Below are 20,871 nucleotides of genomic sequence, written 5' to 3'. Positions count from 1 at the left end.
TGTCAACTCAAACTGGACTAAAAGATGAGGACTAAATTACTCTTGAGTCAAAAGACTAAAACAACATTACGATGTGCTGTCAACATTAACACAGGAGAATAATGTGCATTTTACAGCAGTGTAATACAATTCCAGTGCAACGTGCCACATTTTAAACAGATTCCTTTATAACTGCTTTAAAATGAAAAATATAAACAACATTTTCTTTGAAAACCATAAGTATTCTCATCATTGAGAAACATAGTGGTAAAACTGCTCAGCTCTGCAGACAAAAAAACACAACACAAAACCACAGCTCAAAAAAATTAAAAGGAACAGTTTTAATCAGAGTATAATAGCAAGCCAGTTAAACTGGGATATTGATCTGGTCAGTCCAGTAGCAGAGGGGCTTGTTAATAAGTGTTGGCTGCTCTGGTGTTAATGAATAACAAAAGGTGCACTGAAGGGGAAACAGGTATATAGATGACCTCAAAAACACAAATGGTTTTGCAGGTGGACACGCACATTAATTCCTTCCTCAGTTTGTCTCGACTGCTTTTCAGTAGTTTTGCATCTGACCAGGGTCAGTGGTAGGCGATACCTGGACCCTAGAGAGGTTGCACAGGCAGTCCAACTCCACCAGGACGGTACATCAAAAGGTACCATTGCCAGAAGCCTTGCTGTGTCTCCCAGCGCGGTCTCAAGAGCATGGAGGGGAGATTCTAGAAAACAGGCAGTTACTCCAGGAGACCTGGACGGGGCCGTCAAAGGTGTTTCGACTCTGCTCCTTTGTGCATAGGAGAAAAAGGATGAGTGCTGCAAAAAACCCTACAAAGTGACATCCAGTGGGCCACTGGTGTGAATGTGTCTGACTAAGCCATTAGAAACAGACTACATGAGGGTGGCTCTGGGGCCCAACATCCTCTATTAGGTCCTGCTCTCACCACTAGGCGCCATGGAGCTCAACTGGAACTTGTCAGAGGACACCAGAATTTGGAGGTTAAACACCGTTCTTTCCACAGATGTGTTCTGAGTGTTGGTCTGAGGGGGCGTATCCACGGAGGGACACACAGACCTGTACAGGATTTTTTTTAAGAAATGGAGCCCTGGCTGCCATTAGGTTTTAAGATGAAGTCTTTGGACATGTTGCAAGGCCTTTGGCTGATCTAGTGGAAACAGGGTTTCTCCTGGTGCATAATAATGGTCGCCCTCATGTGTAAAGAACATGCAGGCAATTCGTGAAGGATGAAGGAATTGATACTATTGACTGGCCTCCAGGCAACCCTGAACTAAATCCACCAGAATCTCTCTGGGACATCATGTTTAGGTCCATCCGACACCACCAGGTTGCAACTCAGACTGACAGGACAAGCCTGGCGCATCAGTTTTTCACTTTCACTTTCTCTGGGACTTCGGATTAAGCCCTCAGAGTTGATAGTTTTTATCATGATGTTCATCAGACACATGATCAATCCCACATCAGTATGGATACCCAGTTTATTTTTTGCCAATTGGGATCCACTGTGTTCTCAAAATGTTCCTTTAGTTTTATTTTATTTTTAGCAGTGTAATTCAACTTTCCATTGATCAATATGGATCAATTAATCTCAACATTTCCTTTATTAATAGCCCATCCTTTAATAAAGTAATTTAAAAAAAATATTTGTTTAAAATAAGAATGCAATTATTTCAAGGTTTACATTTGGTGATTGTGTATTTTGTCTTTAGCTAAATTCAGTTTCTTTCCAGAAAGAACCTGAATGTGCATTCTGTAGGAGCCACTCTTGTTTTTATCCTCACTGTTGCACCAGCAGCTGTGTGTAAAATAACTCCAGCTCCTACATTATACCATCTTGCCTCATGCAACTTGCTGCCGTCTTCAATCCATATTTATGGAGCTCCGGTCACCGTTTAAAAACGGCAATGTTGCAAACACCTTGTATGTTCGAAGCCATTTGCTGGCATTGTTTAAACAATATCTACAAGTGAGCATGGAGAATAGACATTTGCTATATGAGTCGACAGAGGAGTGCATGAATTAACCACATGCTGTGAGCATCCACAACAATGCGCCATGCAAGATGTCCTCTGCCACCTCGTTCTAAGACAGAATGTCAGCTCGCCTCGACCTCAGCTCAGGGGCGTGGCGCCTTTGAAGAAACAATCTCCTGATGCCGTAAATGGCACCGCTTCTCTTCAGACGCCTTCATGACTGTGAGCAAGCACAGCCTCGTTTAAAGCAGACGAGAGGTCAGCGGGGGTCAAAAAAACAGCTCTGTGGAAGTAAACAACATCCCGGGCTCCATGTCTCCTTGTTACCATTTCCAAAGCGACTGAATCGGGTCCCTATTTGTGAGCACATTTACGGAACAACTGCTCACTTGGAGGGTTTAAAATGAGACAATGTTAGATTTGATTTATAGATAATAATATGTCTGTCCAAACATTTTTGTTGAGATATAGAGTGCTGAGGTTCTGTCTTAGGATGTGATCAACCAGGCACCAGGGATTCATAGGGGGTAACAAATGTTTTACATGGTAAAATGTTTTCTAATTACATCCCACATGAAAGATAGCATTTTTCCTAAAGGATCTTTACAATTTTACTTCACATATTTTAACATGGCTGTCCATAAAAGGTAGTAGTATGTTTCGCATTTCTGTCGTAGGTGTGTTGAGATTTACTTCGCAAACTGCGTTATGAGGTTGTCAGATATCGTCAGGAATCTGAAACGTCTGAATAAAGTATCTCACCAAACCTTCTCGCTCTTTTTTTTTTTTTTTGAGAAGTTGTTCTTAATCCAGCTGTTTGTCAAGACAAAATAAAAAATAAAAATAAAACTCTGGCCTACTTACTCCAGCATCCCATTCTCAAGACAAATCAAGAGCGACAAGAAATCCTACAGGGCTCATTCTTCCAAAAAGAACAAAGATATCTGGACTCTAACTACACTGTTAAAGGCAAACGTTGAGTTGCTCTCTGCCATTTTTGTTGCTGCACTTTATCAGAATATAATGAAACGGACTTGACACAAACACGTCTCAGGTAAATTTCTTCACTTCCCATAATATACAACCACCACAATTTAAAGCGATAGACTATACTCTTGTTATTGTTTTTTTACTGTGGAGATTGCACAAATATGTCACTCCAGCCAGGGATCTCGGATGTTTCACTCAACCGGATTAATAAACACTTCAGGGATTAATTTGAATGTCAACAGAGATGGGTGAATTACTGATGTTCAGGTATATCAAGGTTTTAAGCTACAGTATAAAAACCATTAAAATGTTCTTTCCTATTGTTGCTAGCCAGTGTATGGCAGGGCAGCACTCCCCACCTATTCCTGTGCACTTCTGGTCAGCTGACTTTAAAAAAGGCTTTTTTAAAGTCAGCTGAAAATTAACAAAGTTAATTTTACCTGTTTGGGACATTTATTGGTTGCAAAAACACATCATTGTGTTGAAACTCTTAGTTTCAACACAATGACGGGTCTTATGAGCGGGACAGAGTTTTAAAACTGCTGACATGGCATGAGATGCATGTCCCTGGAGCAGTTGACTGCCGGCTTACTACGCTCAAAGACTTCTCAACTAATTCTCAGCATCTCCGTTTATGTCTGCACAACCCACGACTCACCTTTATACTTTGCGATTTGACTTCGAGAGAGCATGAGTTTTGAGGGGATGTGAATTTTTGTTGTGGAGTTAAACTGATTTAGCTGCATTTCTTTGTTTTAGCTTAATTGTAACGCACTTTGGTCGACCTTTGGTTGTTTTTACACTGTGCTGTGTGAATACATTTGACAGAAATAGACTGCTACTATCAGCTTTTTAGACTCCCTGGGTTACTCTATAAATATCAGAATGGCTAAAAGGTGTATTATTAATAATCACTTGAAAAACGTCATGTTAAAAATAAAATTACAATAACTAATATATTATTTTAGCCGCTCACGGAATAATATTTGCTTTTCATGTTCATGTTTTACATTTCTGTGAAATGGTATTTTTTTATTCAAGGTTATAGTGTGAGAATCTCATATCTACCCATGTTTAAACAACCTTTATTGACGTTTATCAAGCGCTGTCCTCAAACATTAATTGACCTATTTGCACATCAAATGGGAAAAGCCAGAATATAAATACAGAAGATATTTATTGGACGGTTTTCAAACCAAAAACAGATACTATGCACAAGATGAGAACATTTTTTAAAATAAAAACTCAGAATCTCAGAATTTCTTCTTACTGCAAACCACCAAAGTGACCAATTCTCTTGTGTTTCCCTCCTTATAAATCCAGTTCATATAAACATTATATGACAATCCAACTAACTTCAGCTTTCCTGAACCAACCCACCATTTTTGCTGCAGCTCTAGCAATAACCTTTTCACCAAGGACGTTCCAACATTTTTCCCTCCAGGAAAGGAAAACGGTTTACGATAGAGTTTAATGTGTATGCAAGTTTTAAGAGCTACAAGGTGCATGAATGTTAATGACATTATCATATTTATCACTATCACTTTACCTCTAAGAATAATAAAATGAATTGTATTTTTCTTAACCCTTAGGGTTTGTATGTGCAGCAAAAAAAAAAAAAGATTTTTCTTTTGTCTGTTTTTTATTTTTTTTATTAAACCAATTATCTTGATGCGGATTTGTAATGATGAGTTTATTTAATACAGTTAATAACCCTGCCTTAGCTTGGAACATAATTAAAGTGGAAGCATCACCATCACACTCATGTCACGTTTCAGATTAGAGTCCCTCTTTACACCTTATTAACAATAAATATAATTGTTTTATTTGGGGATCTACAAATTTCACCTGAAAAAAAAAAAAAAAACACGGCTGACATCCACAGGCGAACTCAAAAACACTTTCAATTTCATGCTTAATGTTCTTAGATTTGGGAATAAAAGCCTTAATGTATTCGGACAATATTTCATTTCACATTGTATTAGAAATTATTGGCAGAGAGAAATTCTAGTTATGCTGAAGAGGCTTCATGGGAATGAGAGAATCATCAAGGGAACGCTCCACGTGAAGCCAGAACAGCAACATCACAACAGATTGGCTTTCACCCAGGAGATGTGCACAAATCTTCTGATTATTCTGCGAGATAGCACTTTTAACACATCAGCGTATACAGTATTTAATGTACACCCTGTAGGCAAACGTCACATGACACACGCAGAAAAGAAATAGATTGTTAAAATGAGGCAGCAGTAAAGATGCAGGACAAAAAATATAAAAAAATATATATATATATATATATATATATATATATTTACTGACTGTAAACAGTTTCTTTACAGACCTGAGGTCTCCTCGGAGGCATCTTTTATGTAGGATTGCTTTTTGTTTTGTTTTATACTGCTGGATAAAATAAATAATTAATGTAAAACTCTTGATATCGACTCAACTAAACTAGCGGTTTGGCCCAGCTGACCTGCTCTTTATAATAAGAATAAAAAAGTCCTTTATTGTCCAGGAGTTCTTATTCGTATTTTAAAGAGCAGGTCAGTTGGTCCAAACCACTAGATTGGCTTTACAAAGTTTTCTGGCAGGTATTTATTTATTTATTTATTTTTGCTTTAGTAGTGTCGTTATGAAGTGTTATTGATTAACATACATCATATAAAGAAAATGGAAAAGCAGTCTTTGGGATAAAAGTAGGGTTTCAAATCTTTTGTTTTTTGTTTTATTTTACAATAAATTTGCTTTGAAGGACTGCTAATATAGAATAACTTTGGTCCAGGTTTGACTTGAGTTTTTAAGCCGAGGTCCATTTAAGGTGGCCTTTTACCAAAAACAACAGTAAAATCTGCATTTTTTTTTTGTTTTCACAAATAGAATCAAAGTTTCACAGATTAGTCCAACTATTTTCCTCACGTCTTTCTTTCTCATCTGTTCTACTATTTTTAGGACCATCTCCGCTTTAAAATCTTAGACATTAACATTAATTAACATTAATGTAAACAGCAACAATTGCCTTTCAAACAGCTCTTCACATTACTAATTGCAATAATATATTTGCACTAATTTGTGCAGCACTAATAAATAGGTTCTAAAATATGAATAAAAACACCAATTAGGACACCATCTTGGCATGGTTATTCAGACACACTGGCTAACAGGGCTTACAATACTTCCCCTCAGTCAGATTTCTTTTTCTAACTGGGCAGCCAAAGGATTTAAATAAGGTGAGGGCTTATTCAATGCTAATTAAGCCAAATTATGTCATGCCAAGAGCATTTGGATAGAGGTTTGTGAGAAACGTCTTCCAGAGGAAAAACTACAAATCAATATGGCAACATTTCATAGCATGGGATCTCATTACAGCACAAAAACTTAGCCAAAGAAGATCTTTTCCCCAACCTGCAAATAAAATAAACATAAATCAAAAATCTCTTTTCAACCAACAATTGATTTGTACTTGTTTCGTTGAATATTACAGCAACAGAAAGAAAAGAGGATCCCGCCATTGTCCAGGTTTGCTTGAATGAAGAGCCCCACATCCTAATGAGCTTGTTAAAGCGTCGGCTTTTTTTTTTTTCAGGCTTCATTACAAAAGGGTAAGATGATGAAAATGTCAAAGCTTTAAAAATATTCTGGCAACTCCAACATCGTCCTAGCGTTCAGCCGCCTCACGTAAATGGCAGCCTTTGTTAAGTGGTTGTGGTAAAAAGAGGTTCCATATGCAGACAGCAGAGAGGAGACTGTGGGGTTTATAGCAGCAGCTCGTAAAATTAAACGTAAAAAGTAAAAAAACAATAATGCAGAGAAAGAAACCCAGAATCACTCCAAAAGCATTTGGAACATAAAGCTGAGTCAACAGCTGACGAAATCAAATCATTAAGAGCTGAACAGACAGGAAGAATAATGGTAGAGAAAGCTAAGATCCAAACGTAAGATGGTGATACATCAACAACAACAAAAAACTTAGCTTAAATATAGATTTTAGAAAGAGGAGTAGTTAAAAACAGAGCATGGGTCAAAAAGGTCAGTAAAGGCTATTTAATAAAGACCAATTGGCAAAATAAAGCAAAAACCTACAACAGAAGACAAAATCCAAAACACTATAGAAGTCCCAGATCAATTTTAAGAGGATAACGTTTAAATAACTACCAATGAATATTAAAAGCAAATATGACATCATTACAGAAATATGAAGATGGTGTCAATATAAACCAAACAAGATTATGGTCTTAATGGCCCTTAATCCAAATTTCTCCGAAAGACAGAATGCAGACGTCATAGTATTGCACAATTATTTCAGACTCAATCAATGATACAATTTATGATATGTGGCAGGGATAAAATAAATAATAATCTTCTGGCTAAAAATATTTCCACCCTTGTCTTGCTTTTTCACAATTTCCTGTTCTGATCCGCTTACATGCAGCTTGCTATTGGATTAAGACCTCAGTGAACTGAATCTTCTCAAACATTTGTGACCTCAAACAACTTTGTTAATGTGTGATTTACTCCATACTCTGTTTTTTTTTCTTTTAACTATCATTGCTTTAAATACATGTTTTATTCAATTGCCAAATTATCCTCTTGAATAATAGTTATTACATAAAGCCCCCAAATACCAATGCGTTGGGTGCAATAATTTGACTGTACCCATCTGAGACGCTGAGCAAATAAAGTTCCCGACGAGAGAAGGGGAGCTGAGTCTTAATGTGAACGAGTAATAAAATCTGAATGGAGATAGAAGGGAATGCAGTACAGTTTTAGAGTCTTCATTAGGTTTTTTTCTTTGTTTTAAGATCAGGTCTAACAAGCTCCCAGATAGCAGCAACTGACCTGAGCCAAAACTAAGGCCCAGAGCAAATCCATAAAAAAATGGGACATTTGTAAAATGGGACAACATTTTAATTGCGGTCTCCATGCTTGCGACACCATTAGAAACGCCAAAGATGTTGTATCCTTCTCTCCCTTTTCTCTCCTCTGTCTCTTTCACCTTTTCTCCTTTTTTTTTTATTCTTCTTTTTTTTTTTTTTTTTTTTTTTTTTTTTTTTCAGTGTCCATTTAACATGAAATATTCTTCTCAAGCTTCTTGCATATATAAATCAAGCGGAGCACTATGGCAAAAGCAGTAAGGCTCCGCTTGTGAAAGTAAAATCTGTTGGGCTCTTTTTCTCATTAAGACAACAATTCTTATTGTCACATTGCCAGACAGTACACACAAAAAAATAAAAAATAAAAAAATGTGCTAAAAATAATGCAATTACCCTGTCATGCCACTAGTAGGCAGCGTGTTCTTTGAAACATCAACATGAGCATGCACACAAACTGCCTGCTTAATAATAATTAATAATAATTAAAGCACAATGGAGACCGGGATGTTTTTCGAATCCGTCCACTCTGGATCTTGTTTTCGATTTGGTGCCATCCTCAGAGAGGGACATACACGAGCAGTAGAAATGCAACAAAACTTTACCCTTATAACCAAAAACCATTGTCACATGCCCACGCTCTTCTCAGCAGTGATGACCCCCACACAATTACTAAGTTTTCATGCAGCGACTGATTTTCACAAAATGTGGCAGAAACATAGCTTCTTTTGTTCTGATAAGAGGGTAAGCCAACAGAAGGAACCGGTCTGTGTGCAGAGCTCCTCCCTCGAATTCAACGACACGTTCAAGCTGATTATCCTAAAACCCTGTGGTCAGGATGCATCCAGATGAATTTTATTTGTTCATTATGCAGATAATTCTAAATCTGTTGTTTTGCCTTGGTAAATACTGGTTTCGCAAATGGAAGCGCTATCACTCTTGTTAGATTTAACACTCCTATTAAGTTGAAAAGGAGGGATAATGAATCCTGGCTGAAGCCTAGGCCTTAGCAGAAAGAGAAATACAGACTGAAACCTGCTGCAAATACTGTCAATTCTTTGCTACTGTAACACTGTCCTTGTCTGTCATGTCCTTGTTTCACTGCTAACAAGTTATAGACCAGCTGTCAGGTTGTGTCGAGCCCTGGATGACAGACAAGCCTGAACAGATGAATCAAGCTCTGCAGTCTGGCTCACTGCATCCACTGACGATGTAATGTAATTAGGAAGTCAACATGAACATTCCCTCCATTGGGCTACTGTATATGACTCCAGTGATATAGATTTAAATACTCTGAATATTAATACTATTACTGATCATGTCTGAAATAGTTTCAGTAATAAAACGGAAGTTGAGCAACAATACAAGTTTTTACAAACGTGTGATTCCAGGGTTGCAAAAATGTGTACCTTAGTTTTCCCCGATTGTTTATATTTTAGACTAACTTAAAAATGTTGGTGACGTTTCAATGTGTTTTAGGGCAGAAAATCATAAATAATGCACGTTATAAAAAAGCATTGAGAATGTAAATGTTGCCTATGCCACAAAATGTCAAATACAGGACACCAAAAAAAGGGAGAAATTACCAATAAACTATCAGACACGAGCAAAGTCTGCGCTGGTTATTTTCTCTTAGCCCAAATATATACATATTCAAAGGCAGGTGACAATAAAGCAAACTAACTACAAATGATAGAGCAGCAAAGAGGACTATTCCTGGTCTGGCATTTTAATTGATCAGCATGAAAGCCCCTGATCCCTGATTAAACTTAAATCCTAACACCTATTGTTGTTGCACTTGGTGATTTTATGTCAGCGGTACCCCCAGCTGTGCGGCTGATTTTTTGTGTTACCAATTATAATTTTTTAAAATCAGCCGTTTCATCCTTTGTGAGACATCTTTTATGAAACATCTGTCTGTCCGCCATGTGGGCTGCTTTGAGTGCTGTGCCCTGATGGATGTCTGGATGTCTGAGAGCAGCACAGAGAGCAGCTCAAAGACTACCCACAAAATGGAATGGCATTCCAAGAAAAGGCTCAAGTTTCTGAAGTAGGAAAAGGACTTTTCTCTAACTTTTGGTCCAGTTAACTTGACCTAGATCGAAACATGTTGCAAGACAAATTATCAAAGAGCCTTAACAAAACAGAGAGCAATCACGCAAACTAGCCTGGATCAAACGGGTCTGCACGGAAAATAACAGATGCAAAAAGTTTGTTTACTTTATAGGGAAGCTATATTTATAACATAAGTCTGATAAATCTTTAAAGTAGCATTAAGCAAAATGTCATTATTTTAGATAGAAGACTTCACTAATCCTAAATTGAACATCCAAGACCAGACATTCGCAGCTTTCACGTCTTCTGCCGGGGTTCGAGCACAAAAATACTTTTAGTTCCTGTCAATAAATTTCTCTAATTGCCCCTTTTTTATGTGTGGGTCTCTCCAGTTTGAACTGATTATGCAATCTACCAAACATCACTTGTGAGTTGGTTAAGTAGAACGCCATTACAATACTAATGTAGACCAATATTAATAAGTCTCATTAGTATGTGCAACAAATAAGCCTTATAGGGATTCGCCTAAAAACAAATAAATCATCACACTGACTCGTGTTACCGTAAGGCAAACGTATTAAATGTTCCACAGAGATATGAAATCGATATAAAATGTGGTTCTAACAAACCAAAATAAAAAAGCGTTGGCTTTAACCCCATGGTAAACTAACCTAAGTAAACTAGAAAAATCAATCACTGATGCCCTCATTCCAAAAACAAATAAATAAATAAATAAGTAAGTAACACAAAATGCGTTTATCTTTGATAAAATTATTCTATTTACTGAAAATTCTTTTTACTTCTTTTCCTTAAGTGTTATTTATATAAAATGATTAGATCACAGCCATCTTGTTTACTCTTGGGAGACTCAATGAGCCACTAGAGCTTGGCTGTTTGTATAATAAACCTGTGTGTTGTGGCATCTACACAAATCTTTGAGCAGAGGTAATCATGCTTGACAGCATAATATGAGAGGTGTTGCACTTATCCACTATCCAGTTTACCTATAAACTGCAGATTCGCTGACGGTTTGTGTGAAAAACAGTAAAACTGGCTCTCACATTCAGAGATATAACGGCAGCAGCTCATATTCAGCCGCTGTCTGAAGATGTCACAGGATTTTAAAATAATCCGACATGTAATCACATTTCTCAGGGCCCTAAGCAGCCCCTAACACAGAACATTTATAATAGTTTGCCTTACAGTACATAACTATTTGGAAATTTAATTCATACTGTCACTAGTGAGTTGCGCCCAACTCCCCCAGGAGCAGAGAAAGTGGAAGTCCTTCCTCCAGTGATGAGGGAACGAGGGGGCGAGTCTGACGGATGGGAGATGACATCCGTGGCAGGGTTCGCTGTGAACTGTAAATCTTTCTAAATGACTGGTGACACTGTGGCTGTTCCAGCACAGGCTGTAAGTGTTGCAGATACCACTTACTAGCTTCTGGCCACAAGTTAGCAGTCATCGGTTTCTCAAAGATTAACCATAAACTCTCTGTGCATTGGCGTAGATCGTGGCTCTCCAAATGTGACTTCCACTATGCTTCTGTAAGCATCTGCATTTGCTGTGAACTGGTGTATTATAAATAAACTGGATTGAAGCTAAAGCCGGGGAAAACCATCTTTCAGCCATGGAAACAGGTTGGGGAGGGGAGCGATGCACTACTCCGTGCGTCATAAAACCTGCGGCACTTTCTCTAGCCTCTCATTAAAAAGGACTAAATTGTCCTAAACTGTCCACTCCACTATAACCTGGTGTAATAACACTGTAATAACTGTGCAATAACTATTTGATACCCTGTGCAATAACCTGTTTAATAACCCTGTACACTGCAATAACTGTGCAATAACTATTTCATATTTTGATTTTTTTTCCCCATCCACTGTATATATCTTGATGTACTGTATATACCTCATGCACCTTTTCCTCCTTTGTGCACATTCTGTTGCTTATAAGAGCCGATGTCACAAGTAAATCTCTCCATTGTGAGATCAATAAAGTTCTGTCTTATCTTATCTTGAAATGGTATGCAGTTTAAAACCTTGTTACATGATAGTGGCTCATGCCTTTTCTGTGTAAGTATAACCTAAAGTTAGGAGTTTATTGTTATACGATGCAGGGATTAGATTGAACCGTGGCCCCGGATTTAGAATGTTGCATTCAGCAATGCTTCTGTCTGTGTACTTTACATAATTACACACCAGTGCCACATTTTATTGCACTCTGTGACCGCGGCCCAGACATGACCTCTCTCATGTACTAAACTTACAAAACCACAGACAAATTGGCCAATGTACTTGACTGGCCACAAAGTCCAACACAAAAAACTGGCCTTGCTTGACACTTTCTCTGGCCGCCACTCAATCCGACATGACATCAGTGCTGGCATCCCTCGGCTGCTCCCGGCCCGGTCTCTAGAAACTCTCATTGAAGGTGTCACGGCCTCCCCTCTGCTCCTCTCTCCCACAGCTTTTCTATCTAAAAGATCCTTTAAACCCTTCTTCCACACTTTTGGTGGTATTTATCACATTTTCTGCCTCGTAAAAGCCTTTCAGCGACTCCCAGAATCCTATCAGTTGGTAACGCGGCGTGGCCGGTGGCCACACAGCAAGCTGTCTTAGCTTTCTGCTGAAGTGTCCTAAACTTTGGAAAACTGTCAAATACAGCAGACACAACGCTGCTGTTAGAGAACAAAACCACAGCTCCATAAAAAACTCAACAGAGCCACCATCAGGGCCACTCATAAAAACTTTATTATGTTTATGTAGAGAGGGGTAGGAAGTCTGTCGGATCAAAAAGAGGCAATAAACGAAATGACTCATTTGATGCCAACAGTTTAAATAGACTGTCGAAATTCTATGATAGATGTTATCCAAAAAGTGGGTTCGTGCATACTGGTTGGAAGAAAATGTATTTTGAACTTTCATTAGTGAAGTATGACAGTTTCACTCAGGATTTATTTCCCCCTAAATTGTGGACAAGATGTTCTTGTTTTGATACTCAGTCATTTGAATCCCCATTCAGTGTTCAGTTATTTTTTAGTAAATGTTTCAATATATCAATGTCTAACCTACTTTACCTCTGGAAAAACAAAGTTCATTCATTAAATGTTAAAAAAAAAATCTAAATTTAATTATTTTTCTAACTGAGAAAAGCATTCAGACACCTGACTGAATGATACCCAGTCTTACCATGTTGGCTGAAATAACCTCAGTGAGCCCCCCTTTTAATTTTGGCAGTGACACATCAGTTTCCAGACCCTCCATAGCATCTCATTAACATCATTATCTTGGCTTATTGAAAGCCCAGGCTTTCCGTTTCTTAATTCACAGCCATTCCAGATCTACTTTAGCTTTCTTTCCAGACTGTCTCATATTTCCCATACGCACATTCTGATACACAGCCAAGCCAGGACCCACAGACATCATCATCTACGACAACTCTTTGAAGAAGCCTGCACAACATGGGCTACAATATTTAATTGCCCTTTGGGATTAATAAAGTGTTTTTGAATTGAATAAGTCTCTCGCTTGGCAATTATTTTGAAGTTCCTCCACTTGAAGACCATTTTTTCGTACAGTGGAAAGGCTGATTTCCAATTCTTCCAAGACTTCATTAAATTCCTGACTAGACTCATTAGCTGCTACAAGATACTAGGGCTCGGATAGCTCTTCCAAACTTACCACGGTGTTTATTCTCAATTAAACAGTCAGGACCAAACCAAACTAAATGTCTGGTGTTTAAACAGGTCAAAATGTTGAGGACTAAAGTCCTCACCTGTTGTGATATGCCTATGTGTGATTTTATCTACTAAAGGTGGTAATAATTCTTAGGGGTGTCTTCATTCATTCATCATCAAAAAAAGCCTCATTAGCCTTATAGCATATCTGGAAAATCTGGAAAGGATGTTGTTTTGCTTACAATAACTAGAGGCTAATAATTTCTGATTGACAGCCATCCGTGTAGGTTGGCATTAATTTCTGTGCAATTACACGGATTGGTCAGTAGGTGGCATTGTTTGAAGTGACCCATTGCAATGCAGTAATGAGTCTTATATCTACTACCAACACCCACATATTTACAATAAAACAACTGGAGCAGCTGTCCACTAACTTGATAAATTTTCATGAAAAAGGGCTGGACTGCAGCTGAAAAAAGCTCATGTGAAGAATCAAAAATCTTTATAGCCATTATGTCACCGTAATGAAATTTTGGTGAGATGCCAGCTCAGAGTTCACACAGATTCACACAAAACAAGACATAATGTTCAAGTTGAACGCACAGCCAGCACTTCCTGAAAAGCTAAAAGTGTGCAAATAGTCCTTAGCATTTGGTAAGATTTAAATGTTTGAGTCAAAAAAGACAGAATAACCTTATATTGCTGTGCAATTGCATGAATTATTTATCAGACAACTCACTCAATGAGAGGTTTAAAAGTGTGCAAATAGTCATCAGCAAAATTGAAATGTTAAGTTAATTGATTCTCCAGTCAAAAAGACAGGAAGGCTGCTGGTAGATACACATGTAACTTTTACAGTACAAAAAAAAACTAGAACCTTGTATCAGAAATGTAAAGCTTTACAAAATGTGTAAACAGATGGTGGCATTTTTTTCTTCCCATGTTCTAAATCATATCACTATTCAGAAACATTAAGGAATGACTGTTATGGGAATATTATTCTGAAGTCACTTTGTTTTGTCTCATGCCAAGACCACTGTGGAGTATTAGGGAGAGCCGAAAGCGAGGAGGGGCAGAAACATGCAGACGCAGACTGCAGCGGGACCGTGGGGTGTGATTACTTTCCATCTATGTGATCTCTGCTCTGTTTCTCAATAAAAGTGCTGGAACCACCGTTCCCTTATTCAATAACTCTAGGAAGTAAGTTATTGTTTAGAATTCCTTCCACAATGACACAGTCTGCTCCTGTTAGTACTTCTAATGCAGTATATAATGTGTCTAATAACCACTACCTTGTTGGTAGGGGACTACCAACTATACTATATCTCCTTTACAGAGTGGAGAAGAGCTGCAGTTCAGCAGAGAGGGAAGGTGAAGGCCCTGAAATTGGATTTCTTTCAAATATTAAGGTTAAATCAAGTTTTATTTAAGATTTTAAAGTGTCTATTGATTTATTATCGCTTTTTAAAAGAGTAGTACCCTCAAGACTTTCAATCACTGATTAAAATAACTCAGGACAGCTATTGATGGTAAATTACTCAACAGTTTTATATCAGATGTTTGTTTGTTTTTAAATCAATGTTTTTTAGTACCTTCACACAAAGATCTTAACTTGGGTGTTGTTGTCAAAGGGATTTAGATCAGTGCTGTCAGTTCATATAAATATAGATCTTTGCTAGATCTTAAATATTCATGTATTTGTAAATCAAAAACAAATGGAAAGCATAATAGCTACGTTCCACTGATATTTGGCAGCTAAATTGTATTGTGTTGTCGTAAATGTGTTACAGTCAGACAGTTTGTTTCTTCATTTATTATTAAACATAGATAAAAAAAATAACAGCTTTCAAACCAATATCTCACACTAAGATCTGTTTTATTTGTATTAGCTTGTAAATAATTAACCTATGGGAGGTGATATATATTCCTTCTCACAATTTTTATATGAAAACAATAAAATCCTACAAAATATGGGTTTTAGAGAAATCCCTCTATTAATGATGACTTTGCAACACTTAAATATATGCTAAAAATACTTTTACAGTCTTAAAATACAGCAAAAATATGGCTGTTAAAATTGGATAGACTTGTACCTTTATCTGTATTCATTCTGTTAACCTTATAAGTTATCCATTATAAATGGTGCCTCAATAAATTATAAATGTAATCCCCAAGGCCCAAATTATTGTTTGTTTAAAAAATTTGAAAATAAATATCACAGAAAATCAAAAAGGTGACAAATGCTGCCTAGAAATAAAAGAACATTAAAAGGTAGAACAAACAAATTCTTATATTTTGAAAGATAAGAATGGCTCCTGTCACAGAAATGTTGATAACTGTGGCGCAGTTCAATAGCGAAGCAAAAAGCTCTACTTCTGAAGAAAGTGTACCCATTATTTATACAGTCACACTGAAATGACTTTATTTTTCTTTGATTTAAAACCAAACAAAGCGATTTTTAAAAGACAGAAAATTGGCTCACCGAATTTAGGTCCAAACTAGTCTGCACCCACTCCTTGGCCTCGTTATATTCGTCCATCAGTCCCATGATATACAGCGTGTCCAGAGAGTCAACAATAGAAGCTCCTCTTAGTCCACCTGCAAAATGCAACAAAGGAGATGTAAGACAGAGTTGACATTTTAGTATTCCCACTTTTAATGGATTTAGTGCAACATAGAAAGCAGAAACTCTTTAAGTTTTGACAAAAACTTAAGGAGTTTAATAAAATAGACCATAAACTTATATGAAAAGATGTTTAGGCTGTCATTTTCCAGATGCTGTACGTAGCTTTAAGATAGTTACTTTTATATTTAAATGTGCAAACATGCTGTTTTTCTGGGCTCATTCCAGGCTTTACTGCTCCTTAGAGTGTTGTAATCTCCTTCTGACTTGAAGGGGTCGCTGCAATATCTGCAATACGTTAAAGCTGAACTGCAGCAATCCGTTACTTAACGCACAGTGCTCATCTTCTTTTTAAAGACATTACATTTAAAGCAAGTGCATTTCATTCCAAAATGTTATATCATCTCCATCTGAAACTCATCTTTTCATCCTGGCCTTTGACACTTTGTGAGATTTTTATTCCATCTCATTTTAATATCAGTTGGGGTTTTTTTGTTTGATTTTTTTTGACTATTTTCTATTTCTTTAATGTAAAATTTTACTTTAATCGTGCATATTTTAAGTACTTTTATTTTCTGTTTTATTCAGTACAATAGTTTTGTTTTAACTTGTTTTAACCAAAGTACTTTGGTGCGTTTGAGCTGGTTGTTTTTAAGTGTCTTTAAATATTCCCTGAGGTTTTTAAGGGATGCGCTACAACAGGTTTTTTTCCTCAGTGAATCTAATATTTTTAAGGAATGTTTAGTATTTAAATCATCATGAAGAAACATTTGCTTAAACTGTTAAATAAGTAAGAATGCATTAACAGTGAACACATACTGAAATCTAACCCTGAACTTTTAATATTTTGATTAGCAGCACAACTTGACAGCGTGTGAGAAAAGATGAGAAACATAAAAGTCCCCGATGCTCCGAGTTTCCCTAATTATAGCGGCGATGGCAAAAGATAATAAGAAAATTGCTTGGTGGAGCCCTAGATGAGAACCATCCTCTTCCAGAGATTATAAAGCACCCGCTGAAACACATCAGTCACAGCCACATGAAAGTCAAGTTATTTAGGAATCAACCAGCAGAGCGGAAACAAAGAGTTACACACTGATTGTTGCAAGCATTTAGCAGCTGGCTCTGGATTACAGAGGACTGGTGCATTTCCTTCTTTAACTCTGAGCGTTAACCGCCACCGGGCACAGTGTGTCCATTTTCATCAATTCGTTACTTCTTTAAAAACAAAAACAAATGAGAAATACTACGAGGTGTTTGTTTCATCCTGATGGCCTTGCTTGGACCATTCTTCCACTGACATCAGAAAATGTTCTGCAAATCCAGCCAAAACACGTGGAAACCCAACGGTAAGGGTACAAAGGGAGGGGGGGGGGGATATTTACCTTAAAGAATTACTGTAAAAGAGTGTAAGTGCAAATGATGGTTTAAAGAACTGGGTAAACCAGTCTGAATCTGACAGCTTGACGACTCAGACTATACATTTAGAAACCCAACAGAGTGGAAGCGGATCTGGTTTATACAGTGAGGAGATGAAAAATCTTCATGCACATCCCTGAGAACAGGAAGGCCTACGTTAGATGGCTGGATTGAACTGATGCAACCATTCTGCAACATGCACATGAAAGACCGTGGCTCTTATCAGGAAGGAGTTTAAAGCTCACCGAATGCACAAATGGTTTCCATCCCTTTCTGTATTGAAAACCCAAATTTGGAAGAATCACAAGAATCTCATACTCATGCCGGATCAAGCAGCATGCAGACTCTCTTTTGTTGTTGAAGCTCTATTCACAATTATCATGTGTGTGTGATAAAATGTCATCATCAGAACAAAGAAAATATGTTTATGCACATTTCCCCATATTCAATGTATTTTTTGTGTATTGTTGATAAGGTTTTTGCCTTCACCGCTCAGTTGACATAACAAAAAAGGTAAATTTTCAACTGTTCCTTTCTCTTAATTGTAACATTAGGAACAATATGTGTAACAGGAAAGAAATTATCAGGTGCATAAATCTGGTGTTCAAACTACCAACATTAACAGTGATGGAAGTAAACCAATAAAATGGCCAGCTCATAAATTAGACCAGTATTTCCCACATGTCCAAAACATCACATTATGTTGGATTCGAAAAACTTTCATTGTGAGAGTAATAAACTAATAAAACGCTCTTACCACAGTTTTTAATGAATGAGTGCATTTTTAATAGTTTAAAATGCATTTTTCTGACAAAAAGATTTTCCTCCACCAAAAAAAAAAAATAAAGTTTCTCAGTTGGAAACACTTTTAGCCATAGCATTATATAAAAATTATATTTTTGGATTGAAGGGTTCATGCTCAGGTTAGGACAGGCTCAAGCAGCCCGAGCACTGAGGGGATTGCAGGTGTTGTTTGTGAGCTTAAGTTTGTCTTATAAGAAAATACATTGTTTAATGTGATTTTTACTTTTTGTCTGTCTTCTGTCGGAGAAAAACAGCTGATATCCATAAATCACTTTATCAAATATATCAAATATCGCTGTTCCTCAAAATTGTGCTAGTTAACATGCTGCAGTTAAGCAAATTAGCTGCAGCATTGACTGGTTTCTCCCTCTGTGTCTGAGTGAAATGGAGGATTTTAATTTCCATTCCAATCTCCATGTGCTGAATAGAGATTGGAAAAAGTGACTTTTTAAGTCTCAACAACATGTAGATGTGACGAAACTACTTGCCAACAGTTTGACTGGCGTCCTTTGAATACTTCTTGACAGCTACATTGCTGGTAGCAACATGTCTGCATCAAGCGACCACGGAGGTAAGAATTGGCGCATTCATTGTGTCTTTCTGAATGCTGCTAGAATTTCAACGTGCTTTTTACAAACAGTTTTCCTCAGTGGTGAATTTCAGACATAGTGGGCTCAACATCACTTTTAACCCCCTGGTTAGAGTGTTGGTTCATTAGACTATTAAGTTACTGCCTCTCAGACATTTATACACCTTACTCTTCCTCACTGGTTAAATCGGCATAAGAATGTGACTCCATTGCCTCAAATTCAAGACAGACACTTTCCTACCACTACATTTGTCTTGGATGACCATTGTGTTATACATTAAGGCCTTAGGTTGACATGCTGTGTTTCCGTCTGCCTTTGATTTCCTTTTATGATTAATAAAGTATTTTTGAATTGAACTGACTTACATACCAACAGATTTCCCCTCTGCGGGATCATAAAGGGAAATATTTATTTATTTGTTAAAGTGTTTCTTGATTTTGGACATGGAAATTATTTAAGTGTCATAAGGCAAAAGCCTTAATTATTGTCTACAGATCTCTACCACCATGTTTCAACTAGCTGAGGTCTGATTATTTTTATCAACGCACCTCTCTCTTCAGGACCGGCCATAGAACGGTTTAAACAGGCTCAGCCTTACAGCATTGCAGGATCTCACTACACCCTGCGACAAACTGTCATCTTGCGTCACGTGTCGCTAAAAATAGGAGGGTGTCACGGTATATCTAAGCTTTGTTGGCTCATAGAAACAAATAAAATTGCAGTACTAAAACCACAGTTTACAGCATAAATCCTAATATGATTGCCGCACAAAGTTCTCACTACAATACCGCAACTAGAATAAAAATCTTCCTCCACTGTCTGAGCATCCATGTGTTTCCCAGATGAAAGAGCATCTCATAAGAGAGCAGCGGCAGACGACAGAAGACCATCTGTTGAGGTTATTGAGCATAGCTTTGTGTAGTGAACTGGGTGTTAGTATTTTGTATGAGCAATGCCATTGTGGCGACATTGCTTTAGCAGAGGAAAGAGCACATTATTTTAGATTCATCTGATTTTTACTTCCCTTATCGAACAGTCCTACTTCTAGCTTAAAAGACAGGGAGCGAAAGTGAAAAGTGAAGAATGAGGTGCGATCAGATATCTAAAGACCTCTGGTTATCCTAACCCAGAAGTAGTACTCTGTAGCTTGAGGCAAACTAGAGGAGTGTGGAAAATTCCTTTTGAAAACGGCACCAGAGCTTGGAAGATTGATTGACTCCAAGGATACAGGGAGCAGATCAATCCATCATTGTGCTCTCCTTCCGTTTCCTTGTTCTAAGACTATTTATTTCTGTGGACTGGAGCTAAAATTGGAAACACGGCAATAGATCCTTTTGAAGTCATTTGGAGTACCATACTATGTAGATATTAAGGCTGATAAAAACACAGGATAATTTGACTGCAGTAGCCTTGCAACCACAAATTCTCCTTAATACAGCCTTTCTAAAGCTAATAAATGCAGCAAAACATTACATTGTAATCATATTTATATTTCTTCTTCTTATCATTATTATTATTATAATACTAATGGCTATAAATCTTAAATCATTGGCAGATTTGGGTGAGTGTATTAGAGGAATCACAAAGTACTTGTGTGTACTGTTGAAATTTATCAGTTAAGGTGTTTTTATTAGATTGTTGCATACTGACAACAGAGCAAGAGCTCCCTACGACTTCAAGTCAAGAATCTGTCAAAGAATTAAGTATTTCTGTTTCAGATTACCTTAAATATTTTTGACAAGTGTATAGTGAAGGGAAAAAAAACATAGCTTCCCAACTTGAAACTTGTATTTTAATCTGCTAGTTGAATAATTTTTGCCAAGACGTATAGTTTTTTGTAACCAATTTTTTTTTTCAGATACAGTTTTA

At 37.2% G+C, this 20,871-nt stretch overlaps 1 protein-coding gene across 2 annotated transcripts in view; it reads right to left on the bottom strand.

Annotated features, from left to right (window-relative positions):
- Positions 1-20,871, bottom strand: part of LOC105934861 (mannosyl-oligosaccharide 1,2-alpha-mannosidase IA) — a 261,311-nt gene that overhangs the window by 95,599 nt on the left and 144,841 nt on the right. For both annotated transcript variants that reach the window (XM_036135247.1, XM_036135248.1), the window contains exon 3: positions 16,049-16,164. In XM_036135247.1, the coding sequence (XP_035991140.1) occupies positions 16,049-16,164 (116 nt within the window). The remainder of the gene's footprint in view (positions 1-16,048; positions 16,165-20,871) is intronic.

This window comes from Fundulus heteroclitus, chromosome 3, assembly GCF_011125445.2.
Source record: "Fundulus heteroclitus isolate FHET01 chromosome 3, MU-UCD_Fhet_4.1, whole genome shotgun sequence".
Lineage (NCBI taxonomy): Eukaryota > Metazoa > Chordata > Actinopteri > Cyprinodontiformes > Fundulidae > Fundulus > Fundulus heteroclitus.
The sequence above is the reverse complement of the archived record's forward strand: the minus strand, read 5'-3'. Positions and strand labels throughout refer to the sequence as shown.